General features: G+C 42.4%; 1 protein-coding gene across 7 annotated transcripts in view; it reads right to left on the bottom strand.

The window, feature by feature from the left end:
• Positions 1–592: 592 nt before the first annotated feature.
• The window catches only part of MTMR2 (myotubularin related protein 2), an 81,412-nt gene continuing 59,025 nt past the window's right edge, over positions 593–22,979 (bottom strand). For 5 of the 7 annotated variants that reach the window (XM_073337741.2, XM_073337802.2, XM_073337762.2 and 2 more), the window contains 12 exons: positions 21,906–22,000; positions 21,645–21,755; positions 20,756–20,857; positions 19,138–19,221; positions 14,456–14,605; positions 13,428–13,616; positions 12,096–12,281; positions 9,393–9,599; positions 7,155–7,247; positions 5,165–5,278; positions 3,741–3,917; positions 593–2,068 (listed from right to left, as the gene is read on the bottom strand). In XM_073337741.2, the coding sequence (XP_073193842.1) occupies positions 1,907–2,068; positions 3,741–3,917; positions 5,165–5,278; positions 7,155–7,247; positions 9,393–9,599; positions 12,096–12,281; positions 13,428–13,616; positions 14,456–14,605; positions 19,138–19,221; positions 20,756–20,857; positions 21,645–21,755; positions 21,906–22,000 (1,670 nt within the window). In that variant the 3' untranslated portion in view covers positions 593–1,906. The remainder of the gene's footprint in view (positions 2,069–3,740; positions 3,918–5,164; positions 5,279–7,154; positions 7,248–9,392; positions 9,600–12,095; positions 12,282–13,427; positions 13,617–14,455; positions 14,606–19,137; positions 19,222–20,755; positions 20,858–21,644; positions 21,756–21,905; positions 22,001–22,979) is intronic. The other 2 variants (XM_073337782.2, XM_073337772.2) reach the window with 2 other exon arrangements.

The raw sequence follows: 22,979 nt of genomic DNA on the forward strand, positions 1-22,979 counted from the left end.
AATTTGTAAACTAGATACTATTAACTTGGACTTGACTAGAGTCTGGGAGTGGCTGAGTCATTACCAAAATTGAATCTCTTTCTCATGTTAAGTATCCTCACACCTTCTTGTCAACTGTCTGAAATAGGCCATCTTGATTATCATTACAAAAGTTTTTTCTCCTGCTGATAATAGCTCATCTTAATTAATTAGCCTCTTAGAGTTGGTATGACAACTTCCACCTTTTCATGTGCTCTGTATGTATGTATATCTTCTTACTATATGTTCCATTTTATGCATCTGATGAAGTGGGCTGTAGCCCATGAAAGCTTATGCTTAAATAAATTTGTTAGTCTCTAAGATGCCACAAGTACTCCTGTTCTTTTTACTCTGATCAAAACATACAGCTGCATATGGAAATGAGAGCTAGAGGCAAAGCTAAAAAGCCCTTATAAATAGGTTGACTTTTGCTACACCCCCCCAACCTCCTCATTCAAGTGCATATGCATGTATTTGGAAAGACACGATTAAAATGAAAAAAATTAGTTCAACAAAAGTAATCACCAGAAAATTGACTGTTTTCACCCTGATTTCTACAATAAAGTTATTAACATTGATTTTGGACAAAGTTTAATTGATCATTGTGCCGATGACAATGATTCTTTGTTCCAAGTCCACTGTATTCTCTTCTCTGACAGTGTAAAAAGTTATTAAGCTAGTGCTGAAATACGCTAGCAGGCTACACAACTCCATCAACTGACGGCTACTTTTACATGGCGATTGTAATACATGCAGAAAGCTTTCTTTGGTCGATACGCTTACTGTCAACGGAAGAGAAGTAAAACAGTCAGTTTGAATTTTAAGCACATCATCATGATCCCATACTGAAATACGGAAATAACTATTTACACTTACCTAAGCAAAATTAAATTGAGTTGATCCCAGAAAGTGTTGCACTTGCCCTGTTTTATATCATTTACTTTGCCAGCTCTTGCATCTGAGGCGCACACACACACAAAAAAAAATGCAGAAACTATGGGGATCTGTTTCCCACCCCCTCAGTAATTAACATCTGCTTCATAGTACTGAACTGGGTGAAAATAAGTGACGATTCCAGGTGAGGGGGATGGAGATAAACTTGGTCCCAAAAAGGACAGGGTAGTGGATGAGCCCCTCATATCCCTCAGCTTGTCCTTCCTGTAAATAAGGCATCACTTTGCAGTATTGGGTATATACCTAAAAAACAAGTCTGTTTCTTTTAAGTTCCACCTCCATGACAGAAGTAAAGTCACAGAACTTGGCCTAGCTTCCTCTGATGTATACCAGTGATTGGTTCTTTCCTATCTATCTAAATAGTAAAAAGCATTCTATTATTCAGGTCCTATCAGCATCTGTCTTTCAGTGACACGTTGGCAAAACAATTCAACTGATAGTTATATGTATATTGACATTGATAAGTCAAACTATTCAATGGCTATATTCTAAACATTTGAGTCAGATATGAATTCTGCAGACTGATTTCTTACTTCAGTCTCTTTTCGTTTCTTTTCAGCAAGGTGGAGAATTTTCATTGTCCTCCTCCTCTGTAGATACTTTGCTTACAGAATACTTCCTTCCAAGCAATAGTTGCTCATTCAAAGCAAAATGATTTCTAACAGCTAAGTCAGTGAGAGCTCTAGGTTTTGTTTTTAGGTGACAAGTGCAATTAGTTTTAGCATCATCTAGCCACCAAGATAATTGCATGGGATCTGCCCTTTTTTTAGCTTAAGCTTCCTCTAGTGCTACAATACTAATAAATTACCCTGGAGAGAAATGTAATAAATAAGGTGGTTGATGTCTCCAAGACACCAGGATCTAAATTCAAAGGGTTTCCTATTAGAGCTGCCCTTTTCAGGTGGTCCTGGGAAATACTTAATAGAAGTCCATATTATACAACTGTTTGTACAGGAGTGACACACTGTGCAGGAGAGCCAGCTCTCTCCGAGGATGAGGTTGATCGGTTGGTAATCTCTCTCTGGAGCTCCTCTACTTTCTTCTGCAACTCAGCCCGTTTGGCAAGAAGTTCCTTGTATCGACTGTGGACAGGCTCCTGCAATGCAAAGGAACGTGCAGCTGAGTGACAATAAAAGGCTGCATAGGCCAAGCCTGCTAAACCACTAGATGTCATTACTGCCTCAGTTGCTCTTTGTCCATTTTTTAGTTTGTAGGGTATAAGGGTTATGCCATCCTCTCCTCTTACCCACAGCGCATAAGCAAATTAATTAGCTGTTCTGACTTCCACATACCTTGCCACTTTTCTGTCACCGGCACTCTCACAGCCTGCTAGTTCCAGGGCCCTGATGCTTCTTGGCCTCAGTGGCTGTATTTTATTTACAAAGCTGATTTGGGAATGAGACAAACTAGCAGGGTAATAACATAAACATTGTGAATTGTAAAAGCTGAGACCTGCAAATCTCTCAGTCACCTCTCCCCTTGGCATCTCAATGCTGCTGATAATTAATTAGGACGAGAAGCTGGATATGAGTCAGCAGTGTGCCCTTGTTGCCAAGAAGGCCAATGGCATTTTGGGATGTATAAGTAGGGGCATAGCGAGCAGATCGAGGGACGTGATCGTTCCCCTCTATTCGACATTGGTGAGGCCTCATCTGGAGTACTGTGTCCAGTTTTGGGCCCCACACTTCAAGAAGGATGTGGATAAATTGGAGAGAGTCCAGCGAAGGGCAACAAAAATGATTAGGGGACTGGAACACATGAGTTATGAGGAGAGGCTGAGGGAGCTGGGATTGTTTAGCCTGCAGAAGAGAAGAATGAGGGGGGATTTGATAGCTGCTTTCAACTACCTGAAAGGGGGTTCCAAAGAGGATGGCTCTAGACTGTTCTCAATGGTAGCAGATGACAGAACGAGGAGTAATGGTCTCAAGTTGCAGTGGGGGAGGTTTAGATTGGATATTAGGAAAAAAACTTTTTCACTAAGAGGGTGGTGAAACACTGGAATGCGTTACCTAGGGAGGTGGTAGAATCTCCTTCCTTAGAGGTTTTTAAGGTCAGGCTTGACAAAGCCCTGGCTGGGATGATTTAACTGGGAATTGGTCCTGCTTCGAGCAGGGGGTTGGACTAGATGACCTTCTGGGGTCCCTTCCAACCCTGATATTCTATGATTCTATGATTCTAATTCAGTAGATGTCGAATAAGGGCACTTTGGAGATTCTTTTAAGTATCTCTAACTTGTCCTAAATGCTTAAAAACACTGCTTCTGATTTCTAGTGACCAAGATTTTCAGAAGTGAATGCATAAAGTTAGGCCCCAAAGTCTCTCTTTACGCATCTAGGGCAAACATTTCCGAAGTGCCTCAGTGATTTGCGAGCCTAAGTCCCACTGACATTCAATGAGGCTTGGGTGCCTGAGTCCCTCCAGTAAGCGGGACCTGATGCTTCTGAAAATGCTATGCCTGCTCAAGTGATTTGATTTCTCAAAGTGCTGAGCGCCTACAGCTCCCAGGGATTTCCAGCCCACTTACCTGGGAGTCTACAGTCAGACACCCAGTTTTTAAAATCCTGGCTGATATTTTTAAAACTAAAGTTAGGCACCTAGTTCAATGACACACGTTGCAGGTACATTGCTTGCAAATAGGTTTTGTTTTTAAATTTAAGCTGTGGCAGCTTGGGCTTGGAAGGTAGTGCAGCTCCCAGGTGCCTGGTTCCTTAGGAACATCAGAGACAAGATTTTTGACACACACAGTATTTTAGAAACAAAATGGTCACCTGTGGTTTCATCCTTGGATTCCATCTGATGTAATATCCCACCCAAAGCTCTAGGTGGCGCATGCTGGCCACAGGATACAAGACATGGTTGGAGTAGCACACATACAAGGGATTAGTGAAGTCTTCAAGTTGGCTATTGATGTAAGACCACAATGACAGTGTCTTTTTTGGAAGGTTCTTTAAGGAAAAAAAATAAAACCTGTTTTACATACCCAGCCATATGAACACTAGTATTTATCTGCACAGTTTTGACTATTTATACCAGCATATACATATGTTTACTATTAATAAAAATCTGGCTGCCTTTTCATAACTAAAAAAAATACATTGTATGCTTTTTTCTAGACTCTAAACACATGGAGGCAGGCATATACACACTGTGGCATGCAAACATCCCTTATTTCATCTCAACCTGCATCACAATCAAGGGAATCATCATTGGCACAAAAAGGGGAAGGCTGCCTGGAGAGGAGATGGGGTTTTCTGAAGCTGGAATGACAAATGTTCAAGCCCCATGTACACTGGGAAAACTGGGACACACAATTCACCAGCAATGTGGTTTTAATAGTGATTCTGACCACTGTGTTGTCAAATTCAGCTCAGTGCACATCTATGCAACACAGCGATTAAACACCATAGTCCTGACTAGACTACAACCTCCACTGTTGCCATCCCCAGGGGAGAATTACAGATGCCATTTTCCCTAGTGTAGATGCAGCCTTTGTGTAATTAAATGGTGCTTCCAGCAAGTGGAGACCGAGCGAGCGCCATTCATTTTCCTTTTGATTTCAGGTTGGGGTTGTACATGTAACTCTGGCTTAGTGTTTTAAGTCATGCAAATGTACCCAACATTCCTCCACTTGCACTTTGGGACTTGTAACTGCTTTGAGCTCTGCCAAGGCAGGCCAGGCTAGAGTAACGAGCTACAGCCACATGCCTCCTAGTAGCTGGCAGTTCCATTCTCTCCAAGGAAAAGCGCACACCTGGCACCCTGTTACTGCCATATGGTCTGCTGGATGTGACACGGTAGGACTGTGCACACATTTTAGTTTATACAATCAGCTCGCTTTCTAGTATTCCTGGGCAGGGAGTTGAAAGTATGATTTTATTTGAACTTTTGATAAACATCTCCTAGGCAACTGATAGCTGTTAAGACAGAGGCTAATGGTTGAAGGTGCCTTTAGAGATTCTGAATACGCTGAAATGTACACAAGTCTGAAGTACAGAAATTAAGCTCTGAGTAGTTTACACCAGTTTACAGGGGGAAAGAATCCTGAATGCCAGCGTTCAGCTGGAAGACCTGTTAGGGCCAAAACTTGCTCCCACTGGAGTCACTGGGAACGTGAACAATGCCATCAGCATCATTCACCCATTTTAGGAACATTGAGGAATTGCATTATTCTTGGAAAGAGGTGAGCCCTTACCTCCTTCACCCTCTGCTGCTCACTGCTACACAGGAAAGTCCCAAACAAACAGCTGTACAGGTGGTCCAGAATGATCATCAGGAAACAGTCATTGAATTCAAATGCGGTAGGAAACTTCAAACACAACCAGGAAGATTGCGTGTTTATTTTTGTTAGTACATTGCTTGTTGCTAATAAACACACATACCACTATAACAGTCAATTGTGTTAGTTAATGAGCTGAATATACCCCCTATGCATTTCTAATTTCGGATTTGTTTGTGTTATTTGGCTGTCTCTGTCTCCAAAATCATATTACTACTTTCTGAGAACAAACGCTTTGCTCAGAAATCTGCTTTACATGTGCAGTAAGGAATTCTGAGCAAAAGCCAGAGGCCCGAAGAGTCTGATCACTGTATTTATATACACCCAGAGCTGCTTAAATTGGGGCTTGCACTTTATGCAGGTCTCTAATGCCAGAACTTTAATGAGGTTATGAACAAAAGGGTGCCGCAGATATAAAATAAACAAACTCTAAGTAGGAGTGAAAGCTCTATCTATTTAAATGGAAACAATTCACGCATCCAATTGGAAGTCTTCCATGAGGCTGCAGCAGAAGGCCATGAAACCAGTTCACATGTTGGGAATAGGTCGTGGGAACCTAGGAATTGCTATCACATGCAAGGCCTTAACATTGGCTGAAGCCTCTAGGTGTACTGTAATCCACATGTATAACAACAATCTGAGCTGCTTGGAAAACAGATACAAAGCTTCACTACATTTTTCCCCCTTTTGTTTTAAAAATAGTTTTTCAAAATTTAATCAGCACTTTTCTGAATATTGAATAATTCTGACTCGCTCTATAGAGGGTGGAAAACCTGGGCCGGGGGGGGGGAGAAGTTGTGAAAACTGTATCCCCATTTTTTTCGAGTCAGGGCAGAGCTATGCAGTAAGGAAGGTGGGCCCGATCTGGAGTTGTGTGCGAGCGTGATATGGTGTATGTGTGAGTGGGTGAGGGTGCAGTCAGAGCAGGGTCAGGGGACAGAGAGAAGTGTGAGGGTGGGGTGGTTTGAAACGGTGTGGTGCGGGAAACACAAGGGGACAGCAGGAAATCTTGTTCTGTATCCCTTACCATCCTGTCCTCCCTGGCTTCTGAGCCCTATTCCCAAGGCTAGATGATATAACGGGTCTTTTCCATCTCTGATGCCTATGAGTCTACGTCATCAGCTGCCATTCAGTCCATCCCAAACACCTACTCCTCCCAAGGAACTTGATGAGAGAAGGATTAAGACGACCACTGAGAAGGATGCTTTAGCAACATCCAAGAAAGGGACATGCTGCCACCTCTCCTGTTTGGCAACTGAAAAGTACCATCTAAAATGGCATCCCTGTTCACCATTTTTATCATAGGTCGTTTTTTTCAATGGTGTCTAGCCACCTTTGTCAAAAGGATAAAAATACAACCTACAGGCCCTGGCGCAGAGGCCAAGTGCAGAGTGGACACAGTGGCATGGCTCTCACTCTAAGCCCCTGGAGATGTTCCCTCCAGAGCAGAAGAAATTTAAGTGGCCCTGCTCGTACAGTACCTGGTCTGTGAGTAAAGGAGACTCCAGTGCATAATCATTCACAATTTAGGAGCAATGCATTCACTTTTAGAACATGTTAAAGTGAAACAAAACCCAGCTGTCTTCAATCCCGTCTCCTCTCACACAATTAATGCCACTTGGGGAAAATAAAATTTTCAAAAGTCACAAAATGATTAAGGAGCTTAAGTCTGATTTTCAAAAGTGTATTAGTCACTTAGGCTCCTAAATCCCATACGGATTAAATGATGACAGTTAGGCTCCTAACTCAGTCACTTTTGACAATTATACCCAAACAAAAACAGAAAAGAACAAAAAAGCCACACAGAGGATGCTGTATTTTAATTTCAAAGTTGAACAGCAAGATTACTGGCCAGACACACCCATCTAAGTCCTGCATAAAGCATGTTTGCAGCTTAGAAATTTACCTGTCTTGTCATTTGCCAGACACAATCAATGAACTGGAGAAATACGGGAGATCTGTCTGCATCTGCATGATTCTTATCTCCATGGCCAACTCTCTGATGCAAAACAAAAAAAGAACATGAACTAATACAGTGCTTCACAAAAATTGCTTGGATTCTGTGTACCTGGGTTACCAATGCAGCAGCCCGCAATAGCTGTAAGATAGTCTAAAAGTGTCCTGATTTTGCTGTGTTTATATTAGTAAGTGCAGAAGTTCTGGACAGCTAGTCCTCTAGTATTTGAAGTGAGATCATTTCTGAGGGACATATTAAGTGCACTTAAGAAAGAACTAAAAACAAAAGTGATCTGAATAGAAGCTCCAGATGTTATTCCGACATGGATTTCATTTACCAGCTAGAGTTCAAACTAGACTAGAAAAAGTTTAAACTTTTGTTCCTTTCAATTATATATATCATCATCCTCCTCTTCAATCAGTAGTACAATATAATGGAGCCAAGCGTTACACAGAAACACAGCCCCTAATGATAATTATAACATAGCACTTCCTAGCTGCCAAGCCCTGTACAAACACTTGCTCATCCTCACCACCCCATGAGAGGTAGTTATGAAAATGCCCCTAAGAAGTAGGCCTCTGACACTGACCTGGATGCATGGCCTTGGGCAAATCACTTAAGGTCCCAATTCAGCAAGCACTGAAGCCATAGAGGTCGTAGAAGACTTTTTAAATTAAAGGCTGGGGGAAGGCTGAGAGGTGCGTAGGACCACACGGTCTGGACGGAGACATCCATTAGGGGAGGATTTATTAGAGGGGATAATCTATATCCTACTAAAGAGGAGAGGATAGAAATTGATAAAGTACATGTAGGAAGTCCAGAGAAAATTCAGATGAAAAAGAGTCCCATTCAGTTACATCACATGAAGGCACGCAATTGTACCCAACTTAATACTGACAACTTTTTATAAGTGCTTGGATACAAATGCTGATGTCTAAATCCTAAAATGGGTGAACTTGAGTGCCTGGTATTAAATGAGTATATTGATATAATAGCCCTCACAGAAACTTGGTGGAATAATAATGGGACACAGTAATACCAGGGTACAAAATATATAGGAATGACAGAATAGGTCTATGAATGGTGTGGCGAGAGTGAATAGAGAAGTGTTATTTACCTCTTCATACAACACAAGAACAAGGGGTCATCCAATGAAATTAACAGGCCGCAGGTTTAAAACAAACAAAGGAAGTACTTGTACATACAAGTACATACAATGCACAGCAAACCTATGGAACTCATTGCCAGGAGATATTGTGAAGGCCAAAAGTGTAGCTGGGTTCAAAAAAAGAATTAGATAAGTTCAATGGCTATTAGCCAAGATGGTCAGGGACACAACCCCATGCTCCGGTTGTCCCTAAACCTCCGTTTGCCAGAAGCTGGGGCTGGACAACGAGATGGATCACTCAATAACTGCCCTGTTCTGTTCGTTCTTTCTGGAGCACCTGACATTAGCCATTGCTGGAAGACGGGATAGTGGGCCAAATGGACCATTGGTCTGACCCAGAATAGCCACTCTTCTGGTCTTAAGCATGTAGGTAATAATAATACCTCTCTCTTATAGAATACTTTTCAGATGTAGATCTCAAAGTGCTTTACAGAGAAGATCAGCATCGTTATCTCCCTTTTATAGATGGGACTAATCATCTCCTTACAGTTTAAGCACATGGTTTACTGTTTTGCTGGATTGGGCCGTCAATCACTCGACTACCTCAGTTTCCCCACATGTAAAACGGGGGATAACATCACAAGTAAGAAGATGGGAAAACTGTTAAGTGACCACCCAAGATCACATAATGAAATCAGTGCCACAGGTAAGTATTAGATACAGTATTAGATCAGATAACATTAACCAACATCAACTGACTGCAGTCTAAGGACAATGAGCAAAAATCAACGAGTGAGCTGTAGCTCATGAAAAATTATGCTCAAATAAATTTGTTAGTCTCTAAGGTACCACAAGTCCTCCTGTTCTTTTTGCGGATACAGACTAACACGGCTGCTACTCTGAAACCTGAAGGATATAATGCTTTTCAGTGGCATTCACCTTTACTCTGAGCTCAGCTCTGATCAAGTAACATTGATTAAAGGAACATATATAGACCTTTTGCCTATGTCACTAATCCAGTGAGATGCTCTTCATTCAACACCTAGCAACTGAATCTGCTCAAAAGGCTATTGACTCACCAGCTGAAATCTGTGCCCAAAGCTCAGCCATTCCTTCTCCACAAGCACCTCGAACCCCCTTATTGTTCGATAGTAGCCATCGAGAATGAGCATGGACAGAGAAGTGAGCTGAGCTGTTCGGTCCCAGCCGTCGCTGCAGTGCACAACCACAGAGGTTTTCCCCGACTCCACCTTATCAGCAATCCGAAGAGCGCCGGCAAGAATTAGCTGAAACACAGACAGGGCACTAGTGAAGTTTCTCCATAGAATATGAACTACAAGTGGAGAATTGCCTGTGACATCACTAGACAAGACAAGGGCCATGTCTAGGGACTTTTGGAATCAGGCCCAAGGGCCATGTCAACACTTTTGGAATCAGGCCGAAGGGCCATGTCAACACTTTTGGAATCAGGCCCAAACTTCACAATTATAACTGAGACAGGGGCTTGGTTACAGAGTGGTTATGCCCTAGTGAGGTTACAAGTTGTAGGGTAGACATGACTCTGGAAGTGTCCCAGTAGCCAGATGAAATACTTGGTCAGTCCAGAATTTAAACCCAGTTCCCTGGACACAATTAAATCCCATCTATGCTAAAATTTTAATCCTGTTTTAATCATGTTAGGGAACAGCGCTGCTGTAACCAAGTCCCTTGTCTCGGCTACAGCAGTAGTGTACATGGGAAACCTAGATTGGTTGTATTTTCCCACAGGAAGAAACTGTCAAGCCTGCTTTTCCAAGAACAGTTCTTTACTATCCTTTTTTCCTGTAAATGCATAATTTCAGGGAGTTGACCTTTATGTGCTAACCCTGCAAATATAGGTAATCTAATTTTGTCAGATGAGTGAGACTTGGGGCTTGTGTACATAGGGAAACTGGCTGGTATAGCTGGAATAATTATTCCCACTGTAGCTAAACTGGTCAATTTCCCCATGTAGACAAGCCCTTGTTCCAAGTGTTAGTGCAGGGGTGAGCAAACTACGGCTTGCGAGCCAGATCTGGCCCCTCGGGGCTTTGGATGCGGGCTCCGCGCTGCTCCGGGACGCGGCCACACCACATCGCTGCAGCCCCTGGGGGTGGGGCGGCAGAGAGCTCCGTATGTTGCTCTTGCCTGTGGGTACCTCTCCCAAAGCTCCCATTGGCCAGGAATGGGTTACCGTGGCTAATGCGAGCTTCGGGGGAGGTACCTACAGGCGAGGAAAACACGTGAGGCCCTCCCCACCCCCCCCGACTCCCAGGGGCGGCGCGGGGACATGGTACCAGCCGCTTCCCAGAGTGATGCGGTGTGGCGCAGCCCCAGGGCAAGCATGCAGGGAGCCGGTCCTGGCCCCGGTGCATGCCGCTGCCACCCTGGAGCCGCTCTAGGTAAGTGGTGCTGAGCCGGAGCCTGAACCCCTCCTGCACACCGCACCCCAACTCCCTGCCCTGAGCCCCCTGCCGCCTCCTGCGCCCCAACCCCCTGCCTGAGCCCCCTCCTGCACCCTAACCCCCTTCCGTGAGCCCCCTCATATGCTCCGCACCCCTCCTCTGCCCCAACCCCTTGCCCTGAGCCCCTTCCTGCACACCGCACCCCCTTCCACACCCCGCACCTCAGCATCCTTGCCCCGGCCATGCAAGCAATTTCCTCACCCGGATGTGGCCCTCGGGCCAAAAAGTTTGCTCACCCTTGTGTTAGTGCATTAGGCATTTTTACATTAATAGGTTATTCACCCCCCCAAAATAGCTATCTATAAACACACGCACCCATAGAATACTGATTTACTTTGGCTAAATATGTTCTGCCAACTGAACAGCTGACATCAAACTATTCAGCTGTAAGGAACAGTGCAGGACAAACAACATAGTGTACTACTCTTCCCAAAGATTTGGCTTGCTACCTCCTACTTTTAGACTTGAAACTATTGGCTTTCCCTGGGACAACTGTGTAGTATGTACTCACATACCAAATTTACATTTTGGAGAGGAAAAACCCTTGCTGATTTTCAGTGAAACAACAACATAGGATAAAAATCGTAGGCCAAATCTAGCAAAAATCTATGTTAATGTGGCAGCTGAAAGCTTCTTATTTATACATAAATGGCTTTTTCTCTCTCTCTCCAGCTGTTTGCAACTGGGAGCCCTTAATACCCACCTAAAGCAGGGGAAGCTGATGGTACTCAGCACTTTACACAAATAGGCCCCTCATTTCTTTCTCTCTCTTGGTTTATCAGGATTATAGAGAATCTTATTTAAAAAGATTTCCTTCTGGGGGATGAAAACGACTTAATAATTCATCTGGTGCCATTTATATTTTCTCCCATACAAAGTGAAAAACATATATTTTTAGTGCAGATTACTTTTATAGAGAGTAAGAAAAACAAGAATGAAAGAAAGAACTAATATAAAGTCTCTGTGAGAGAGAAAACTTGGACATTGGCCCCAATCCCAACATGTGCTTACCTATATGCATGTGCTTAACTTTACTCATTATGAATCCCAATGAACTTCCCATTGACCGCAGTGGAACTCCTGAGAGTGCATAAAGTTAAGCACATGTGTAAGTCTTTGCAGGATCAGGGTCTTATTCTGTAATATTCTGAGTCTGAAATGAAACACAAAGTAGCAGCTGCTTCGCAGCTGCCCCAGGAGTAGAAAGACTCTTCTGCTTTTATAGAAGCAGAAAGTAGAATGACCCCTCCTTTCAGTTAGATAGATACATACATCACGGATACTAACACATATGCACACCTTGATATGTTCCAGCCAATGAGTCGATTCCAAATTGGACAGCCAATGAGTCTCCTCAATGTTAGGATATACAATCTCCTTCAGTTTTCTCAATGATTCTCTCATAACATGAATATTGTGAATGTCCAAGAAAACTAATTCTGCATTCTGATAGGCATCCTCACTTTCATAGCCCCCTCCTTTAGCCTGGGAAACAAAAACAAACCCATAGAAAATCATCAACAAAATTGTGTTTGGTCTTTCAACCCAGTAGCATTTACATATCAAATAATATTTGTCCTGTATTATCAAAACAATTACAAATAGGCTATCAAAATCCTGATGAAAGAAAGCAGGAAACAGACCTATGCATTGTATTCATTTTACAAACAGGGACAAGGCTATTCCTGTACATAATCTTAATAGATTTTTCCTGCAGAAATGGTTTTTCCTTAATACTATAATTTGTACCTATGTTAAACTGCTGAATATCATATACAAAGGTTAATTTTTATTTTTGATAATTATTAGTTACCACCGCTGAAGTTACAAATTCATCAGACTCACTATGCTACAGTCTGGCAGTCCCACTTTGGGATCCTATGGGAAGGGCAGCATTTTTCCCACTGGTAATTGCCCTTTAAAGGGTGATGAACATAGAGAAAATCCAGATCCTAGGCAGAAAAGGGATTCTTGCATGTAAACAAAGCCCGATATCTATTGTATGCTACATAACAACATTAAAACACGGGTCTGGTCCTGGGCTGCTTTATTAGTCATTCCACTGACTGTCTGACTCTGATAAATCACACGACAGGTCATCACATTTTCAAAAGCGACCATGGATTTCAGATGCCCAGCTCGAGGCATCTCAGGCCCTATTTCCAATGGTCCTGAACATCCACAGGTCCTGTTAAAGACAATATGCACAGAGGGTGCTCAACACTTTCAGAAACAGGCCCAAGCTGCTGGGCACAGAAAAACAGAAGCATCCAAGATTCAAGGTGCCAGAATCTCTGTTCTGAACAAAACACCCTGAACAAAGCCTGTTCTTAAACCCTCTGTGGCTGGCTTAGGGGTCTTTTCTTCCTCTACAGTCTGAGGCCCTGATCCTGCAACTGGATTCATGTAGGTGGATCCTTCCACCTACACAAAGTTCCACTGACATCAGCAGGACTCTGTGTAGGTGGCAAGGGTCTTCCTGCACAAATCTAGCTGCACAATTGGAGCCATTGTCAATGCAACAATTCTACCACGGCAACCCCATCTTCGTCCACACGGATAATATTAAAGGAGGGCAGTAGGCTAGCTCTGAATGGCAACATCCTCTGCTGCTGAGAGAGCACATCTAACCTTATTGGCTACGGCATTAACGCTAGGCCTCGCGTCAAAGATGAAGATTTTATGGGACTGAGCATTGGAATCCATGATGGACTGAAGATACTTTTCATCCTCTTTGCTTCGCTTTCCACTCACTCCAACCATCGGCTGGCTACAGCGCGTGATCGTAGCTTGGCTTTCGGGATGAATCCATGACAAAACCTTTCACAATACACAGGAAAAAAATGGAGACAGGAATTCAGTAGGATAGTGAAATGATTGATCTGTAACTGATTCTGTTGGATCCATTCCTTGTATTTGGTTTGGTTCCAGAGGATTGGACCAAATTAAGTCGTGACTAAATTAAAGTGAAAGCACTGTCCTGTATTTTGTTCTTTAACTTCTGTACGTTCCCAAATCTGGACCCACTTACGAATGTAAGAATATGCTTAAACCTGGCTTTTAAATGTAGTACAGCTAATTCTCCTGTCATTCAGTTATGTGCTCAGTAAGACACACCCTTTTTCACGCATGCCCATTGTGCTGAATTTTGTTTTAATTTTCCCCATTTAAACTGTAAGCTCCTTTGGGCAGGGACTTATCTTTTTATATTCCTGTGAAGCAAATAGCATAATATTGGTTTGCTGCTGAAATAATAAAGGTAATGTTTATGGCATTCCTTATTTATAACCTGATGTTAATAAGAGTCTTCCTCAACCGTAATATAAGACTTCAGAAAAAAAGTATTCAGTTACCCCCCAAAAATCAGAAAAGGCAGAAAATTTTGAATTAAACGGGCTAATTTTGTATCCTAGAAAATTAAGTTGTATTGCAGTCTGGATTTAGTTCAATTTTCTTATCTTCTTAGCACTTCAGTTTAGTCTATGTCTCTTTCATGAAAATGCTGCCTTCAAACTCCTTGCAGAAGTCTTCCCGTTGCATTTATTATCCATCAACCATTTGGATTTGCTCCCTGGCATCCTTTGTCTGATCATTGCATTATTTATGGTACAAATGTCTTTATAAAACCACATTGACGTGTCTTCCTCTGTTATACTCACTGGTATGCGACCCCTTGATCTGAAAGATGCCACTCTCTTTAATTCTTCATCGGGAATATTCACGGGCACGACTAGAATGGCAGGGTATGTATCACACAGCTCGTAGCGCTCGTTTATCTTGGTTATTCTCCAGCTTTCATTGGGAATTCCCTGCATATGAAACAGTAGTTAAGAAAATCAACTACTACAGGGTCCCCAGCCCAAGGAAAGAGACCAGCGGACTTTGCCGTCACTTCTAAGAATTTAAATTCAAGGGCATATACAAGCGTGTCTGTATTAAGGAAGGAAACGTATGGCAGCAATGCCAGTTGTATGAAATGGCCAGTTATCTCTCTTGTCTTTGTGATGGGGTTGGTAAAGTGCTCCCCTGCAAGAGGGACAGTGATTTAGCTCATGGAGACCAAGCAGTGGAGAATATCAGTGAGGGTGGGTAAAACTACAAGACCCAAATCCACATCACACATGGAAAATACATTGTGAAACAGGTGAGGCAATGCTTTGACAGCAACTTTCTCCCTGCTCCCATTGTGGCCCCTAACGTAACTGGCTGCAGGAACAGAGCCCAGGACAGGAGCCGGCCAGCCCAAGCTTCTCTTCTTCTCTGTCACTCAGATCAACCTTGGATGGCACCCCAGTGATGCTCACAACAGGCACCCCTTTTTGGTGAGTGGGGATGGGAGCCACCAGACAAGGTGGAGGAGAGACCAGAAGGGAGAAGAGTCAGTAAAGCACATGGAAAAGAGAAGGGGGGAGCAGGGGGGAGACAGACAATGGAAAAAGGAGAGAGAAAATAAAGGAGCAATGTTAGTAACTGTGTCAGGACATGGTTCAGAGGACGTGGGATTCCCATCAACCAGTCCCCCATGCCAACTGGGACTTCTCATAAGGAACTGACAAGCTGTGGTTTAGGGTGTCCACACACCAATGCTGTTTTGACACAACTGTTTTGGTATGTGGCTGCACCCAGGAATTCTGGGATCCAGAAGCACTTTTTCCTATAGCACCCTGTGTAGCAGTTGTGGAACTAGTATGTAATAATCTAAGAATACTGAGACGGAAGAATTTTATGAACCCTGAAAGGGACCTGGTCAGCAAGGTGAGGTTACTGTATAACTATGGTGGGTTATTAGAATTTCCTGTATGATTGTACTGATCTAACTTGTACTGGGAGCAGTGGAATGTTTATTATATGCCTGTAATGCTTTAATTCAGTGGGGGCTGAGCAGGAAGTCAACACAATGGCTTCCCAGATGAGAACATCCTGATACACACTTGGAAGAGAATGAGGGAGGCTATGAGTTGCAAGGACCCTTCCTACCTCCTGTCTCTGTCTAGCTACATGCCTTGTTTTCCTAAAGTGGGACATTAGCAGATCAAAGGGCTATAAACAGTTACAAAGGGACTGGATTCCTGTGAAGGGAGGTGATTAAAGGACTGAGCAAGATTTAAAGTGACACTCCCTGAAGCAGGGAGCAGGTCAATGCGATTTGACAGGGAGACAAGCTGACATACAGAGAGGTATAGATGCCTGGAAGGGAGATGGTTTATCTTCTCCAGGTAGGCTCGCACCACTTGCAGTCCCTGAACTCAGGAGCATAAAGAGCCGCATCTGTGCAGAGTCCCTGCATGAGGGCACAGGGAGGAAAGCAACTTATGCCCCCTCCATTCAGGGACCAGACGCTATCTGCCTCATAGTATTGGCTCATGCTAATCTTTAATCTCTTGTTACTTACATTCACATCATCTAAACATGCAGCATATGGACTTTTATTCACCTGAATCACGCCCCCTGTTGGTCACATGGTGAAAATGCAGGCATTGAATTAGACCGGATGTGAAGGCCACAATCCCATAAAGCACATGTGCTTAAAGTTAAGCATAAGTACTTTCCACTGAAACCCAAACCACTAGTCTCATGCTTAAAGTTAAGCACGTGCTTAACTGCTTTACTGAATCAGAGTCTAATTGAGGGAAGATTCTACACTAAGCCTGATTTTGAATCGTTTTTCCGATCAATTCCTGTTTTCCCTTCCTAGGAAATGTTCCCTTTTAAAAATCTGTTCTCTTTCTCTACCTTTCTGCTTCTGGGCAAGCATTGATGCTCTTCCCTCTCCAGCACCGCTTCAAGTATCTTTTCCTATTTGTTTGTTCTGAAACCTGCATGCTGAGATTCTACCACGCATCTAACCAGAGCATAGTATCATTCCAGCACACCTTCCTTGGGGAAGCATCACACATTTCAAGCTTCAGAACCCCTTGTAAGATTTTCCAATTGCTCCCCACCTTGTTTGAAACTTGAAAGCTTTACGTTATTCCCAAGTCATCTAGAAGCCTTTTGGGCTTAGCGGAATTTTATTCACTTGGCAGTTCTGTTTCATATTTTGCCAGTCAGCGTGTAATAAAAATCAGGGAGCGATTTCAGTTTGAAATTTAATTTGCCACATATGATCTCAATTACCAACTCAGACCCAAGCCTCTCTCAGGTCCTTTTGTTCTCTACACGTTGTTTATTATTCTCCGTCATTTTATGTGACTGATAATTTTTAATAAGTTACACGCTTCTCTCTTTCCTCAGGGACATTTACAGAGTAGTTTGGGGTTCACTTAGCAGATCCTTCCTCATCTCCAGGATCTCTATTGTAGCCATCTCCTCTAGACCATTTATGCAAATTTGAAGAGATCACATCACATCCATGGTTTCAAACACATCTGGCATTGGCAACCCTATCCTCCTCCAGAAGTCAGACCTTTTCTGAATGCCTGACAGCTGGCTTCTACTTGTTGCCCTCTACTCCCGCATCCAGAGAGAAAAGATCCACTTGGTCCGTGAGATGCCAATTAAGATGCAAGACCATGGGGTCCCTGTAGAATCAATGCACAGCTTGAGCCAAAACCAGCTCTCCCAGAATTTTTTTTTAAATCCATTCCAGAGGTTCTCTAGATAACACATACATTTTGCCTCTGTGATTTCTGTTCACACTTCATATGGTCACAGACAGGTAATCTCATTATCGAATTTGCTATATTATCCCAGTTTTGTTATAGTATGCACAAATCCCAGTACCATGCCAGGAACACAATACTGATTTATTAATGGACAGTTATTATTTTAACAAGAATATCATATTATTTACACATTATCCGATGCATTCAATAAGATTCAAGTAAAGATTCAAAACAAGGATCAGACACTTACTTATACAGACCCAGACAATGAGAACATCCAGAGTTACAAACAGCAATAAATAAATAGATCGAAATACCCCAAAGTTTGGCAAGGGACAAATACCCTCATGATTCAGGACCTAAGCAAACCTTTCATCACAGTCAGAATTCAGATCATGCCTTGTCTTCACTGCAAAACCCAAGTGTGTTTTTACACTGAGATAGCTAACTCGATGTAACATCCTAGAGGAGACAAGGCTTTGTAATTTTTACCTTAATGTAACTAGTCAAGGTAAACCCTAGGCTTGAGGGATGGGGTGGGGGGGAAGAAAGATGGTTGATCTCAATTACATATATACCTGTGCGTTGTCTCCCCTCTGATTTTACATTGAAAGAGCTATCTCAATGCAAATAACCCACTTTTCTTGCAGAGAAGACATAATCCTAGGCAGTATTTACACTAGGAAGAAGTTGGTAGGGTTCCCCCACCCTGCGCCCTGAATGTCTATACTGCAATTTTATAGCCTGGCAGCCCAAGCCCCGCAATCCCAAGTCAGCTGACCCAGGCCAGTATGGCCACACCATGGGTCTTTTATTGCAGTGTAGACGTACCCCTAGAGTTCGTTACCTCAAGTTAACTATTGCCAAGTAACTCAAAGTAGTTAACACCTTTGTAAAGGCCAGTTTGGATACACTCCAAATCTTTGTTCCAGGCTATGGACATTTGTACCTTACCCTGCCTAGGTTGATCCCTTAAAATAGCCCCCAAGACAATGTACAGTATATATTACAATATTTATATGGATTTTCTCCTTCCAACTTCCTACTTAAAACATTTTAAAAAAACTCTTTAAAGAAACATTTTTTATTTAAAAAGAAAAAAACCCTTAGGAAACTGTAAATGTCTAGAAAAAGGATTAAAACTAATTAAAGCATGATGGAAAAACCGTAACACCCATCATTAAATAGGGGCTGATCTACACTGAAAACTTACATTGGTATAGCTGTATCTCTTGGGGTGTGAAAAACCCTCTTACCCCTGGTGTAAACAGTGCTAGTTTGAGAAAAGAATTCTCCCATCGACCTAACAACTGCCTCTCGGGCAGGCGCATAAACTACAGTGATGGGAGAAACATGGTCGTGGTTTTAAGCGTAGACATACCCTAGAAAGTTCAATGGGCTTGTGCCTATACTAGCAAAATTAGCACTCATTTCAGCAGCTGCCAGCACCTCTGTAGCCGACAGTGTAGACAGAGGCCACAGGTGTTTTTACCACGTTATCAGGAAAATAGCAGCAACCTGAGTCCCCTTTACACTAATGTTTAAGGTGTTGTTACTGCCTGTGGGGCTGGACCTCTGCTGTCAGTTACTGAAATATGCTGACCACTGCCCTGACCCTGCAGACACTTCTGAGTTGGGTTCTTCCTCCTTACACACCATCAGTAATTCTATTCCAGCCAAGACCTTACCTTCCAGAGAATAACGTACAGGAGCAAGGATGTGAAACGAGCACCTACCTGTCTTCTGTACTCCAAAATAGGGTCATACACCTTCCAGCCATTTTCAGGGAAAACCTCTCTGTATTCAAATGCAAAAAGGGGCTGAGAGAAAGAACATTTACCATTAAATACTCAAAGTTCATTTTCCATGTTATCTGACATCTCAGATAATAACCGGTGACTCTTCTTTTGTTTCTACGACACTACTTTTCTTCAAGCCTTTGTAAAGTAATTGACACGCCCGCTCTACAGTGTAATTAACACACCAACGTACATTCCTCCATGTTCATTATCACACTGATCTATTACCTCCTACATCACAGGGACAAAAGGTGTTTATTATTAAAAGAAAATGACTTGTGTGGCAAGAAGGCTCCTCTCACACATTATGTAGAAGTGCATCCTTTACTAAAGCAACAACTGCATGGTCATCACATCCTTGAACGGACCAGCTGGACCAGCTGTTCTGCAGATGCGAGAGTAGTCAGCCAAATATTGACTGTGAACCTCTGACAGATTTCATTGTATCCGGAACATTTTGCTCCATTACAAGCATGTGAGCATCAGTGAGAAAAGTCCCCACCCAGGCTTCTCAAATAATTGTACAGTGACACAGAGGAGTTGCATTTCCTTTACACATGAAGAATATACTATATTTCAGTTTCAAAATATGGCATGATCCTGCAACTTCTTGCAAGTGGACGCAGCAATCTGTCTGCACAGAGCCCCGCTGAAATAAGTAGGTCCCACTCAAGTGTGGCACAGGGGAGTTCTCTCACTGATACTCACATCAGTGGGTCTCCACAATGCAGGCACAGAATGAACATGCACACAAAGTTGCAGGATTGGGGAATTTATGAAATTTGCTCAAACAATTTCATGTAAAATGTGACAAACTGCTGCTCTAACTGCCATGAAATCAATGAAAAGACTCCCATTGACTTTAGTAGAGCAGGCTTTGAGGCCGTACGGGCATTTAATAACTATTAATAAATAATAATAATAATAATAATTTACACTTAAAGAATACTTCCCATTTAACATCGCATTGCTTTACAGATATTAATTAATAAAGTCTCAGCACTCCTGGGGAGTAAGCAATTTATTATTATTTTAGAAATGGGAAAATGAGACAAAAAAGTGACTTGCCCAAGATCATCTTGGAAGTCTGTGACAGATACAGGAACAGAATCCAATCTCGGGTCTCTTGCTCTTGGGCTTTAATCACTAAACCAGACCGCCTGTCGTTTCAACACACCTAGAATTCCAGAAGACCTCGATCTAAGCAGCATTTTGTCCACATAGGGTACGTCTACACTGCAATTAAAAACCTGCGGCAGGCCTGTGCCAACTGACTCGGGCTAAGGGGCTGTTGAACTGCACTGTAGATGTTCAGGTTCTAGGACCCTGAGAGATGGGAGGGTCCCAGAGCTCTGGCTGCAGCCCAAGCATCTACGCTGCAATTAAACACCCTCTTAGCCTGAGCCCCTTAGCCCAAGTCAGCTGGCACAGTGTAGACATACCCAGAAAGGATTTAATATCAGCATTTCTCCTCTCACAAATAAAATCGCCCCATAAAAATAGTGCTGTGCACCAACAATCTGCATCTTCTGGTAACAGCAGGAGAAATACCTACCAAATTATTGGATACTGGAAAAGCGTATTTCATTAAGTTCTCAAATATGGATCGCCTAGTTCGTCCCTCAGGTTTATGAGCAAACCGTAAGTTTCGAATGTCCTAGAAGAGGATATAAATGGAGACTGTGACATCACCTCTTTGCCTCTTCCCTGCTCCACATCTCTGGATTATGATTTCTAACAAAGGGAAGCTTTGAACAATGGACTGAGGCCCCCCAATCTTTTGGGTGATGCAGAGAGACTTATTGCAAGCTAGCAGATTTAACATCACTGCTGTTATCTTGGTCTACAAACTCTGAAATCAACTGTGATGTATATGATGTACTTTAACCATTTAATAACTCTCTTCCCTTTTTTTATATTAATAAACCTTTAGTTTACTAAAGGATTGGCTACCAGTGTGGTTTTTGATAGGATCTGAAGTATATTTTGACCTGGGGTGGGTGTCTGGTTCTTTGGACTAGATGAACCAAACATGTGATTTCTGGTTTTAGTAATCATTTATCACAGAAGTCTGGTTAGTCTTGGTGGTGCATAAGGGGCTAGAGGGCCTGAAGGGAACTGTCTGTGGCTCCATAATAACTAGTATAGTATTTTGGAAGCATACATTTGTCACTGGCTTGCTGAAATTTTATTATAGAGTGTACCACCAGTTTGGGGAACAAGCCCTGTTTTCTGGCAATCTGAGCTTAGCACGCTTAGCTGTGTCCCATACCAGGCAGCGGGACACCCTCTTTAAAAAGGGTTTCAGAGTAGCAGCCGTGTTAGTCTGTATTCGCAAAAAGAAAAGGAGTACTAGTGGCACCTTAGAGACTAACCAATTTATTTGAGCATAAGCTTTCGTGAGCTACAGCTCACTTCGAAATCTTCTCCCCAGGACCACTTACCTTGCATACAATCTCCAGCCCATACGAATTCTCACCACGGCTGGAAGCACCCCCAATTTTCTCCACTCTGTTGATCACACCTAAAGAAGCATCTAGGACAAACGGTGGGTCCTGGAGACAGTTAAAATTTATTAGTTTAAAAGGAAAAAACAAATAAACCAACCACCAAAACATATAACCGCTATTTTTACAGTCATAACGGCAGGTCCAGCGCTTCAGAACATACAGAAGACAAAGGAATCAAATGGTTACAAAGCTTACCCTTTCCATGCTTTTGAAATATAGCCTGTAGTTTGTAACAGTCAGGGTTCCTCTTACAGCTCCAGTGAATGGGCAGATGTAAGTCACATCTTTGGCTAATAAGTGAAAGAAAGAGAAACGCAGCTAGTGCAAGTTTAAGGTTAATCTATGGGAGCAAAAACCTAATAGCAGTAACTTACATTTACAGTTTTGCCACTTTTACTCACATGGGCAGTCCCACTGAAATCAATGGCACTCCTTGCATGAGCAAGTGCTTCCAGGTATGATCAAGGGTTGCACAATCCTGCCCAGATTTATGAGTGCAATTTCCATTACAGTTATAAAATAAGGGTTCAAAGTAAAGGCTATTTGTGCTCTGGTATGAAACTGAACCTGCCTACAAATACCACCATGTAAGCACATCTCTAGGTTACACACATTGCTTTCAATATCACTGTCTAGTCAATACTTATCCAGAAATAAGGTAGAAGTTTGCAAAGGAAAGAGTCTCTAAGTTTTTGCAAAAATCATGCACCACACTAACACAAACACTGTGGAACAACTGTGCAATTTTAAGAGACATTTGTTTTATTACTAGCATGCAAAAAAAAATATCAATCCTTTGATCTTTGTATGGGTGCATATGATGAGATGGATGAAATGTGTTGTAAATTCTATAACTAGAAAAAAGAGGGGGGGGGGGAATAAAACAGTTCACAAAGAGAAGAAACCAGAAGTTACATATGGCTACACAGTTGATTCATAAAAAAAAAAAAAAAAGATTACTATTAAAGTTTATTAAACTTTAAAAACTTTAAAAACGTTATTAAACTATTAAAGTTTATTAAACACCCTAATCAGGACTGGGGCCCCCGTTGTGTTGGAATGACACAAACATAGAAAAGAGACCATCACTGCCCTGAAGGGCAAATAGCTAATGTTGTGTAAAAATCAGCATGAAACTAAACATTGATCCTGGTCAGTGCTGTGATACCAATTCAGATATCGTCATAAATGCAAGAAGCCACTTTTCCCGCGGCTGCTTTTCGCATGCGTAGGTCCTGATCCTTCAATTAACTCTGAGACAGTGAACTT

Source organism: Lepidochelys kempii, chromosome 1 (genome assembly GCF_965140285.1).
Source record: "Lepidochelys kempii isolate rLepKem1 chromosome 1, rLepKem1.hap1, whole genome shotgun sequence".
Lineage (NCBI taxonomy): Eukaryota > Metazoa > Chordata > Testudines > Cheloniidae > Lepidochelys > Lepidochelys kempii.